Source organism: Papilio xuthus, unplaced genomic scaffold (assembly GCF_000836235.2).
Source record: "Papilio xuthus unplaced genomic scaffold, Pxut_1.1 DF828258.1, whole genome shotgun sequence".
Classification (NCBI taxonomy): Eukaryota; Metazoa; Arthropoda; class Insecta; order Lepidoptera; family Papilionidae; genus Papilio; species Papilio xuthus.
Window position 1 is genome coordinate 704,752 of NW_013530391.1, and position 13,354 is coordinate 718,105.

A 13,354-nucleotide genomic window follows, 5' to 3' on the forward strand; every position below is an offset into this window, starting at 1 on the left:
GGTTGCCAGGTAAGCGTTATTAATACTGCGAACGATAAATTAAATACTTTTTGGCAGAAACGTCGGCTTAAATATTTTCTGTAATAAATTAAGGTTTAAAATTGATTACTAATAATTTTAAATTACAAAAAAAATAGCATCATGAGTCTATTAGCCATGTTTGCTCGGAAAATTCTTACAGGCGCTTCTACTCACTCTGAATTCATTAATTATAAATTGCTACATCATGATATTACAAAATTAATCCCTTTTAACATAAGACTTGTGTATAGATTTATTTATAGACATTCTCTTAGTCCTTTGAAATGAGAGAAACTCGTTATAAACGACGTATTTCAAAACTTCCAGTACTTTCGCTTTACATTGAAAATTGAATAAATTGAAGCAAACAAGAGCTAATAAAAATGAACGAACGAAATTAACAGACTGCTTTTTCCCTACGAATTGAGAAGTAGTATTAATTTTAAACCCTTTGAGAGTTAATAGCTTAGCTAATGTATGTTTTTTTAACCAAGACCAAGTTCTTTTTTAGTTTCTATAATGAATTAAAATCTGACCGTATAATTTTGAGGTTATATATATAAACTTTGTATACTTACAAAAATCGTTATATTATTAAGGAACTTTTATGCCTATATTTTCACTTTATGTCTTCTGTAGACAGATTCATAAGCAATTTTTTTGTTTTTTGAATATATTTATAATAACACGGCAGCAAAAATGCGTTTATAATTTTGATAAAATACAACTAAAACAAAACTAATATTTACAATGTTATTTCATTGAACTGTTCGCGACTACATTTTCGTTATTAACCCTTCTATTTCGCGCGCTTTCTTACTTCTTTACTCTTTTTTACTTTTTTCCATAAATAAAAGAGGCAAAGGTTCTTACAGCATTATGCCACCTATCTGTCAGAATGTTTTTTTCTATATTTTTTTTTATTTAAACTGCTACTTACGCATACTAATATAATTGTTTTGTCCACAGCACCACCCAACTTAGTGGAGATCATCAACCAAGCTCCAAACTCCAAGCTGGAGCTGAAAGAAGGCGAAGACGTGACGTTGGAGTGTCAGGCAAGGAATGCCAAACCTGCCGCCCGTATTGTCTGGTATAGAGGCAATGTGGAGATCAGAGGTGAAAGAGGTTAGTACAACTATATTAAAAGTCAAATAAACAAGTATACTTTCAAATTTAAAATCTTAAACAATTAAAGCAAAATTATTAAATAAAACTCGTTGTTTACAGCTATAACTTTTTAACATAAATATCGTTACCATTTTAAAGGAATGAAAATAAAATTAGTAATTAAAATCTTTAACTCTAGCTTTAATAATTAACAAGTAAAAATTAAATAAATGCGAAAGTTTAGATAGATGGATGTTTGTTAGATGGTATCTCCAGAACGGCTCAATGGATCTCGATGAAAGGCACGGATGTAGAACATAATCTTGAAGAACACATAGGCTCATAATTAAGTTTTTTTTTTAATTCCACGTGTCACAGGAGCTAGAGGCAATAAATGTAGTTATCAAATAATTTAATCTATGAGAATATTAGTATATTAAAAAAGTCCTAATCTATGAACTGCATACGCTTCTACGTAAGTTACTCTATGTCAGTGACGTCACTTCATTATAATTCGTATCGCGTCTTGAAGGCAATTCCATTCCTCTAAATTTCGGTTCCAATTATAATTTCAGTAGGATCCGGTTCCAGTCGGTTCAGTCCAGTTCGACGATCACTTCTGGCGAACTTCCAATTTCAATCTTGATTATATATATATATTTATATCATTTGGAAAACTTTGAATAAGATCGGGAAATGTTGAAATAATATTTTTTTATTCTGGCATAAGCTATTCGAGGTTTTTTATAAATCTTTCTTCTTACATGTGAAATTGTTTGAAGATTAAATATCTTTCTACTCTAACCTCTTTGTTTGATTCATCCTTGTTATATCTTATTGTGAATTTCGACTACCGAAACATGTCTATTAAACATATTTATATCTTGTATTATCATATAACACAAGCTATCGCCCGCGACTCCGTCTGAGCAGAATTAAAAAAAAACTCATTGCCTATGTGTTCCAGACTATTTTCTATCCATTGAACCGCTTTGCAGATACCTATAAACAAACATTCATTCATTTAAACATTCTCATTTATAATATTAGTAAGATAGTGTTAACATTTGCAAATTTTTATGCTTGCGTTTTAGCTATAGATTCACGTTAAGTCTCAGAAAACATGTAATATTAAGCAATTCTTTTATCAAAGTCCAAGCTTAACTGAAAAATTAATATCTCTCATGAAATTCATCAGCGGACGTAATGTCGGACGGAGGCTTCCACGGAAAAGACTTCCGGCTCGTTAGGCGACCTATTGAACGAATCCTCGAAACGTTTTGATGTGCAATTTTATGTTTTATATCACAAATTGTAAGAACTCCTTTTGGTTATATCTAGAAATCTAGATATTTTCTAAATAATCTATATTAATTTTGCACAAAACAATGAACCCTACTTTCTTTTATGTTATTATGTATTATAATATTTGAATAAAGATAAAGAGCGTCCGTGGCTCAGAGGTTTAGGCACATAACTTAATCCGCAGGTCCTGGGTTCGAATCCCACCATGCACCAAAGTGTTTTACGGATTTAAATATGTACATTTATCCGACATTCTTACGGTGAAGGAAATCATCGTGATGCTACACATATCTGAGAAGAAATTCAACGCCGCACTGGGCTAGCGTGTTTGACTATGGCCTTGTCACCCCTAACTTAGGGTTGGTTAAAAAAAGTAAATCGGTTTAGTAGTTTTTGAGTAAATCAAGGACAAACAATTCAAATATTCAGAATTCATAATAATAATTAAATTGCACTGATAGCGAAGAGTTTTGACCAACATCTGAAGAGGCTCTCGCTAAACAGTTGGATTAAAGTAAAGTGTTTAACTAGACGTGATGGAAAAAATCGGCCAATGATTCAGAATATATTAATCGTCATGTTTATAACAAAAAAATTTAAAGTAGGATTTAATTGTAGACCAGTGTAATTAAATCGAATAATCCTTTTATTTTGTTTATCTCTTTTTATTTAATGTATTTTCTTTATCGATAATTATTCAACACATCACTAATTGGTATCGAATCAAACGGTCTCGTAGCGTTGTCATTAATTAGTCGAGTTTTCCGTTTCAATTGGCAAACAATCGTCGTATTGTACTAATGATCGGAACCTATACGATATTAACTTCTATATTATATGGACAGGCTATAAACAGTGATATATTGTGCCTATTTAGTTTTTCCTTACAACACGGTTGCGGTTGACAACGATGATAAACTAAGAATAGGAATTTTAATTTAATCATGTGAAAATAATAAAATTTAGTCCTAAAAAATAATCTTTCTTTGTAACGAACTATTTAAAAGTGTAAACCCTTGCTGTTAAATAGTAACTTGACAGCAAATCGTGTTATTTGAAACGAAGTAAGCACATTTGAAACGTAGAATTTTAAATTTAACCTGCATAAACTTCTCAGCCACAAATAAAAAACATTACTTTCAAAATAAATGATAAAATTACCGAAAATATTTGAACTGAAAATTACTGATAAGCTCATCATCAACCTGCCCTAATCCCTACAGAGGGTCGGTACATTATGTACATCATACATATCTATCAGCCGTCATATCTTCATCCACCTTTTTTTCATAAGGTGGCAGCGAGCGGTCAACTGAAATCGCTGAAATAGCGAAGTGACCGTTGCCAATAGACATACGCAATTGCATATGCGTTGCCTACCTTTAATCGACGGAGGAGATGATGCACAGAAATATTTTTTTCCCTTTCCATGCATCCTCTCATCCGGAAAGTCCACTTCCACTTCCCATCCTTTCCTTATAAGAAAAAAGGTGGGAAGGGAAAGAGGACTAAATTAGGCCTCCGGGACGCATACTCATCAGACGAAACGCGGAATAGCTTCCACTTCACACCTATCTTCTTTGTAGTCGTGGTATTTCACCGGGCGAGCCGGGACAATACGTGCGAAGATGTTAAAGCTGGCTCTACCACTGTTAAAAACCTTCTCACAATATCCTCTTTCACACAATCCATACATTCTTCGGTCTACCTCTACGTTGCCACCCACAATCTTATTACTTTTTTCTATGTGACCATCTCCATCATAACATATCCAATTTGATAGGTTCGTTGTTTTGGAAGTTATTAATGATTTCAGTGATAGCTTGTAATAAAATTTCGGTATCCCAATTTTGCATCAATACACGTTAAAACCTATTTCATGACATCAAAATATTAGCTGACAGCTTTTGTTACTTGCATCGCTGGCTCCTTCCATATTTTACGATCATCTAGATACGAGCCAATGATGTACACTTTACTAAGAATAAAATAACCATGGATATGGTACAATTGATTTTTTTTACTAGTAATATACAGTATAATGTACAGTCAGCTTCTTTAATATGTAATAAATAAATAAAATAAAATAGCCTTTTATTCAGTTCTGCTTACAAGTTACAATTAAATAACAAATATAAATTAAGTTTGTAAGTATGGAGATAGAAGTATTAAAAGTTGAAATATAAATGTTAATAAATAAGTAAAAAATAAGATTAGACGTTAAATGTCACACTTCCAGTATACTTCTTTTGCTTATTTTATGCAGATCTGTTTGTCGATTTTTAATATGTACCCATCTAAACAAAACTTTAAAAACTTGTACAGGCGTTTTAAATTATCCATGTGTATATCCGTCCATACATATAAAAAAGGCTTATGCAAGTTTCTAAATTTTAATAAAAGTGTACACTTTATTGCAGCTGACTGTACATTATTAATTAACGAAAATTAACTTCGACGTTCTTACGGTGAAGAAAAATATCGTGATGCAACCTGCACATATCTGCGAAAAAATTCAAAGATATGTGTGAAGTCAACCAAATCGCACTGGGCCAGCGTAATTGACTATGTTCTAGTCACCTCTAATTTAGTGTAGGCGCCGACCCCTCGGTCGGTACGTATAGTGAGCTGATGAACACAATCAAATACGTTTGTTAAATAAAAGTAAAATAAAACACTTCACCTACAATATATAATAGTATAAATTTAAAATCCTTTTTAACAAACAAATCGTATGTCGTTTTACAGACGTTTGAATGAGCGTTTCGAAGGAATTATTCGCTCCAATACGTTGGCACATTCGTCATCAAACGTACCAACGTTGTTGACATGTCCCGGTGCGATGCGTTCCTTTTCTATACGCAACTGGAAACGAATTCTGTCACAGTTTACTATTGGAAATACCTTTAGTTCAAATGAAATGGGATTTATTTATACGTTAAAAACATAAGATTTGAAATTGGTATTCCATTAAACAAAATTAACACTGAAAACTTTATTTTAGTTTTTTTTTGTTCGTTATTATAATAGTAAAAATTTAACGAATTGGGTAATTTTAAATTATCAAATTTAATTCATGATTTTTAATTTTACTTCACTGTACTAAAAATAATCTAAATTAAGAATTTAAAATAAATCTTAAATACCAAATCTTGTCAATAGCGAAAAAATCTAAATGCCGCATCCGTTCTTGTATTTCGCACATTTTGGTTCAGGGTCTCGTTTCGGTTCGACTTCAATAAAGCTGAGTGACGTTGACGCGACCCTCCCGTACCGAACATTTCCTCCCTCGCGTACCGAATTTTCGGTGTTCGTTCGAAAATACCCGAAATCCCTCGCGCTTTATCGACTTGTCATTCGTCGAGATTGCGATAGAATTTTTAATTTGTTTTTTGTAGATTTAATATTCCTTTTTCATTATAAAAATAAATATTAGCAAAATAAATTAATTTACTAACTGTGGGTTTCTAGATCCTAAATCTCTGTTTGAAACATATTACTACCTCTATGTTGTCAAAGATGGCATGATGACAAGATTTTAGTGTCGGCCATAGAATTGCCTATCTATTAAGTTTTTTAACTCGTGAACAGAGTCGCGGGCGACAACTAGTATTATTATAAAAGAATATTAATTAATGCTTTTATATTGCTACAACCAGACCAAACAAAAGTCGTAGACTTTCGTAGAACTCGTAGCATTAGTAGTCGCATTTTAATATAAATATTAAACATTTCTACTAGATAGATTCCAATCTTTACAATATGATAGTGTTTTATAAAATTTCAAATGTAACTAAACAAAAAAATAATGAATTTATAAAGCAAAACAGCTTCATTCATTTCTATGGCTTGTAATCGAAATCAATCGAGCTTCACTAAAGCCGAAAAATACGAGATTTTTTTTTATTTGTTCCATTGAATTATTATTACTGGCGCTGGGATGTTGACTTGTATTTTTCAAAAGCTCTCCGCCGTACGCGCTGTTTACACAATAACCCTTCTAGTTTAGTGTTCTAGCATTAAAAATGTAAAAGAGAAACATTTAAAAGGGGTCTCCGAATGAGAACGAATTCAAATGTCGAATAAAAACTTTCTATCTTACAGTTACTTCATGAATGTTTAATTTAACTTTTATTGATCTGTATACACTTATATATGTCACTAACCAATTGTGTAATACGTCAATTTATAATCTAACTAAGCTGACAAACTGACACCAAATTGTGAACTTAAAAAATCTTTCCATTGTTTTTTTTCGGCAATCTTCAAATTATAGTTATACTTGCTGTCGCCCGCGACTCAGTCTGCGCGGAGTTATAAAAAAATGCAATAGCCTATGTGTTCTTCCAGACTATGTTCTACATCTATGCCAAATTTCAGCACGATCCGTTCAACGGTTCGGCAGATACCTTCAAATAAACATCCATCCATCTAAACATTTGCATTTATAATATTAGTAAGAGTTTTGATAAAGTTTTTTTTATAAAATATTAGAAGATTTTTTTGGAAATTTACTAGTATTTCTTTTACCATTCCAACTAAGCTCTAGGCTTGTGGTAGGATATGGTTTACGACAATAGTCGAATGGCGGGATTCGAACCCCCGACCTCGTGATCGGAAATCCGTATCCTTAACCATTAGGCTATTGACGCTTAAAGTTACTTACGCTAATGTTTTTAATTTAATTAAAAAATACTCATAAAAATCAGATGATTTTTTTTATAAAGATAGATAAAACATAAATCGTTTTATAAGAATTTCTGTTTTTTCTCGTATAAACCTTTTCTGTAAATTAAAAAGCAAACCAAAATGAATACCAAAAATGAAGCTAATACTCCGAACTGTTTCCATCCTACACATCACGATCCGTTCTAAATCCATACGTCGCTCGTCCACTCTAATCCGAAACGAATCGTTTTACAGTGCTTCAGTGCTGAAGCGAATTCCCTCGAAGTATTTACCTACGTCGCTTTGAAATTATATTCCTTAGAAACTGAAACTAAAGCAAAGTAAACTACTTTATAAAGTTGTGGTTTACATTACGTTGAAAGATTAAATTATATATTTACGTTATATAATCCTTATTTACAAACAATAAATAATTAAAAAAAATAAAGAACGAAACAATGGAACAGATATGTATCTACAATTCCATCCCATTTTGTGGCAAACGATGGAGCGGTCACCTGAAATCGCTGAAATATCGAAGTGCAATTGCCCATAGACATACGTAATTGCATATGCGTTGCCTACCTTTAATCGACGGAGGAGAGGATGCACAGAAAGAAAATATTTTCCCTTTCCATCCGGAGAGTCCACTTCCATTTTTACACATTATAGACATTTACGAGTATGACATTTTATGTCCTCGTGCATACCTTACCATCAAAATGTCATTAAAATAGTAACCACTGTTCAGGAAATTACCCGAAACAAACGCGACCTTGCGGACAAACATACAGACAGACAAAAAGATAAATAAATTGGTTATTCGTTATATTTTGTACGGAATATAACATTTTCAACCGACATTACATACATCATTCCAATTTTTATTAATATGTATAGATTGAACAGTAATTAACATATATAAAATATCTTATGTAACTCAGGAATAATATAGCTTTTTAATGTTGAAGCTTTTTGAAATCGGTCCAGTAGTTTTTGAATTCATGAGTCACAAACATACAAAATTATAAACTATGTATCATATACACGTAGTTTCCAAGCGTCGGTGGCTCAGTGGTCAAGCACTTGACTTGCAATCTACAGGTCCAGGGTTCGAATCCCGCCATAAACCAATGTGTTTTTCCATTTCCGGTTTACATATGTACATTTATCCGACGTTCTTACGGTGAAGGAAAACATCGTGATGTTGCACATATATCAGAAGAAATTCAAAGACATGTGTGAAGTCAACCAACCCGCATTTGGCCAGCGTGTTTGAATGGCCTAATCACCTCTAACTTACGGTAGGCGAGCCCCTCGATGGGGACGTATAGTGAGCTGATGATGATGAACTATAGTTAAACAATATGTCATTAGTAATAACGAATCATTATAAATGTATTGATGTTTAATATTACAAATTAATTCCACACATTAAATATATATTTCAAATATTCTAAAGTCAAATGTTTTCGAATCGAATTTAATATTCAATTCAAATTTTATATGGCGTTATTCGATTGTTTTCTATATCTCCCAACAGAGCGTATTGTTTTAATAAATATGAAATTATCTATAAACAAAAACAAACCTTATTACATGGGAATAGAATACAATTTACATTGGCTTACAATATTGTCCACTATTTGAATAATTAAAATGATAAAAAATTTTCACAATCTTACTAATATTATAAATGCGAATGTTTAGATGGACGGATGTTTGATTGAAGGTATCTCCAAAGAAGCTCAACACATTTCGATGAAATTTAGTATATATATAGAACATATTCTGGAAGAACACATAGGCTACTAATTACGTTGTTTTTAATTCCGCGCAAACGAACACGAGGTTAACAGCTAGGTATAACTGAAAACAACAAAATAGTTAAAAAAATTAACTAGCTGTCACCCGTGAACGTCCTTGCGAAGTTAAAATAACTAAATAAGTAGCCTATGTTTCCGGACTACGTTCAACATCTGTGCTAAATTAAATAAAAATCCGTTGAGCCGTTCCGAAGATATCTTTAAACAAACATCCATCCATTTAAACATTCGCATTTATAATATTAGTAAGATAAGATTTTAATGCTAATTTTAACTCTATTAGATCCTTTTCGTGTCATGATAATATAAAAAACATGTATTTTTTAATAATTTATCTTGAGAATCGAACTTAGGTCCTTCACCAATAAGTACTCAAAACCTCTTCACCACAAGATCATTAGAACTTGTGGAAAATAATTAATAGCATTCATTTTGTATTTGACAGTTTGAAATTCCGTTCATCTGATGAAAATTTCCAACGAAAACTTATCCAATCTTTTTATTGACGCGTCGGAATCAAGAGTTTGTGAAGTTTTTCAATCATCAGATAACAAAAGTTAGGAAAAGTATAAGGAATCATATTTGAATGTTATCGACGTTTGGTTATAGGCAAATATTTATTTTACTAATATTATAATGAGCGTCGGTGGCTCAGGGATCAAGCACTTGACTTGCAATCTGCAGGTCCTGGGTTCGAATCCCGCCATGTACCAATGTGTTTTTGATTTCCGATTTACATATGTACATTTATCCGACGTTCTTACGGTGAAGGAAAACATCGTGATGCAACCTGCATATATCTGAGAAGAAATTCAAAGATATGTGTGAAGTCAACCCGCACTTGGCCAGCGTGGTTGACTATGGCCTAATCACCTTTAACTTAAGGTAGGCTCCGAGCCCCTCCGTGAGGATGTATAGTGAGCTGATGATGAATAAATGAATGAATAAATGCGAATGTATGTAATGGATGTTTGTAAGAAGGTATCTCCAGAACGCTTGCAAGGATCTAAAATTGCTCATAGATGTAGAACATAGTCTGGAAGAACACATAGGCTTTAATAAATTTATAATTTCGCGAATGGACTCGCGGGCGACAGCTAGTTGTATATGTTATCTGTTAAATAGTTTTTTTTTATTTTATACGATACGACACGTAACATACACATAATACGACATCCAAGGTTGTTTAAAGATTGCTCAAGTATTCTCTTAGTCTAAATTTCTAATACTAAACTTACACTAAAGGTCTCTTAATGACGGTTAAATAACACTTAACACTGTTAATGTTATTATTATTATATAAATTATGTTGTGTCGTTAATATAACAATAATTATAGCCCAGAATATGCTTTACAATGTTAGCAATGTCCCAAGTATTCCTTTGCCATCTCTCAGCCCCTTGAGATACTGGAGGCCAAATTGGTGAAATTAACTCCAATCTACCCCTCGAGCATTTATAGGGTTAACTAACATGACTTGGATCGCATTCGATAGCAGGATAAGGGTTGAATCCCGAAGAAATCCCTTTAGTGTTGCAGATCGAAAAAGGATTTTTATCGGACGCAAACTTTGAACGTATATAACCTTTTCATACGATCGTCCTGTGCGATGGACCGTCACTTTTAGTTTGAGTTTTTTACTAACAAAAACTAAAGAACTTTATTCAATTTGAATTTGTAAGATAGCTTATAGTTTTCAAAGGTAATTGAATTGAAGTATTTTATCTTTTGAGTTTAGTTAATTTATTAAAAAAGACTTATAACTACAACTTAAAAAGACTGATTTTTATTTCGTCATTAGTAATAAAAACAGATTTGTTTATATTTTAAACGTGTATTAAATAGAATCCTTTAGCGCGAATGACGTGCTTTCGTTACAAAGTCCAATGTCAGAATGAATAGTGAGGGGATATAAACGTCGACATTTTAGTAAGGCTAATGTTATGCCAGTACACCGGCACAGTGTCGGATTTTCTTCCTAACAATAACAAGGTGGCAAAGTAAGCGCTTACACGAATTCGATGAACTAGCGAAGAATATTTCCACATCATATGAGTCTTTGACATTTGGTTTATACTTATACTAGATTTTGTCCCCGATTCTGCCCGCACGATTAATCAAACTCAATATACCTATGACTTCTTCCGGACTATGTTCTACATCTGTACCAAATTGTATCGAGAACCATGCTGATGTTCTCGAGATACCTTCTAACAAACATCCATCCATCTAAACTATTCTAAATATATTAGAAATAATAATATTATTTGTCTTTTGTTTCAGTTTCAAGCGAGGAAGTTAAAGAAGTAGAGAGTCCGAACGGAAATCCGAAACTGACAAGATTTACAACAATATCGAGGTATGTATAATTTGAATTTCCTTTGCCAAGACACATGTTCAAAAACATATAGAGTATGTTACATAATTACATTATAATAAAATTAAGTTTTCATCGAAACGGGTAGGAAATATACGTCCTCGACTGTTAAACAGAGAAGGTGGGTGCATGCATTTTTTATGTGGGCAAGTTCTACGGAAGATTTGTTCAGGATATTAAAGAGGCGAAAGGGTCTGTCTACGTCTCGGAATGAAATGGGTTCGCTCCTAACAGAATATTCTATAATGCTCTACATAAATACCCTTTTATTGTTAAAAGGAAAATGTTTGGTTGGATTGATTTCTTATTTATATTACTCATTTCAATATAGTAATATAACTACGTAACTCTCACCCATTACACAGTGGGGTAGGCAGGAACTACGGCGTGCTATTAACTAGCGTGTTATTAATCTGCCCGTCTTGAGTTGAATCTATAAGTTAAGTCCTCTTTTTCTTCCCACTTTTTTTTGATATAAGGATACATTTGAAAAGTCATGGGGAGGGGATGAGAAAGGGATCCTTTTTCCTGGATGTCACTCTGTGATAGTGTAGCTTCTCAACAGTGAAAAAATTTTTCAAATCGGTTCAGTTGTTTCGGAATATATTCAATACAAACAAATTAAATCTCATTAAATTATTCAAACTTTCGTGAGACATTATATTAAACTGATATATAAACACGGCTAAACACTCACGTATATACGTCCGGTGGCGGCACCGACTAGTTAGTGAGCGACGGGCCGCGTCCGCGAAATAATACCAGTGCCACTCATCCTGATGAAGGGCCCCCGATGGGCTCGAAACTAGTCGGTGCCGCCACCGGACGTATATACGTGAGTGTTTAGCCGTGTTTATATATCAAATTAAATCTCTTCTCGTTATAATATAAGTATAGATAAAATATCACTGGCTGAAAATTTCAATAAACAAAATCAAAGCACTAAAAAAAAAACGATGAACCATGTTAGCGGCCAGTGTTCTGTATTTAAATAAGTTTGAATATGAGAAAAGTTAACACGTTGCCAGTTTCATATTTCGTTAACAACGTTTTGTTACAATCGTCGTTGAGTTCAACACAGACAAAACATAAATTACTTTTTGCAAAATGTCACAGCTTGACACGTGAACGTGTTATGTACATTGATTTATATTCACTGGATGTGTCATAGATTTATAAACAAAAAAACTATAAATTTATTTAAATTAATCTATCGTTGGACTTCATAACTAAATAAAATAGATTTTTAGTCTTTTTAAGAAACCAAAACAAACTATCGTTCAAATAACTTTACATTAAATTATAGAAAACACTGAAATTGGATTTACATAAACATTCAAACTGATTTAGACATAATAAATCTATACATCTATATATATAAAAGAGAGTCGTGTTAGTTACACTATTTATAACTCAAGAACGACTTTACCGATATGCCTGAAAATTGGTGAGGACGTAGCTTAGAGCCAGGAGGCGGACATAGGATACTATTTATTCATTTTCGAATTTATGCCTTGAAGAGCTGCTTTTTATTTAACTTACTAATGTTATAAATGCGATTGTTTAGATGGATGTGATGTAGATAGATGGATGGGTGGACTACACTAATGTATTTTTTTTATATATCCATGCGGACAGTGTCGCGAGCGACAGCTAGTTTTTAATAAATTAAAAATGTATTTACTAAGCAACGATATTACAATAAATTTAAAAGACATTTCCATTCATTTTACATCAACGTTTAAACACAACGTAATAGAAAAGTTTTCTGAAAGTTCCGAATTCATGCGAGCAACAAACAGAAGGCTTCGTTTTATTTATTTAGGGAGTCGACTGCTTATTCCATTTTATATTCTCTGTCTGAATTTAGAAAGAAATTAAGACTTATTTACTAACTTAGATTTAACTTGTTCAACTAACTTACACTTAGTAAAGTATTATCATCGTGAGATCGTGGCTTTTACTGTTTAAGAAAAATAATAAAATACTTTATAAATAGACGTAGTTCTAAGACTTTATTTTAACGAAGGATAATATATATCGATAT

The 13,354-nt window shown here is 32.5% G+C and overlaps 1 protein-coding gene across 2 annotated transcripts in view; it reads left to right on the forward strand.

Moving 5' to 3' along the window:
• Positions 1–13,354, forward strand: part of sns (sticks and stones) — a 194,125-nt gene that overhangs the window by 113,630 nt on the left and 67,141 nt on the right. For both annotated transcript variants that reach the window (XM_013306305.1, XM_013306306.1), the window contains exons 5-6: positions 991–1,149; positions 11,214–11,289. In XM_013306305.1, coding sequence (XP_013161759.1) covers positions 991–1,149; positions 11,214–11,289 — 235 coding nt within the window. The remainder of the gene's footprint in view (positions 1–990; positions 1,150–11,213; positions 11,290–13,354) is intronic.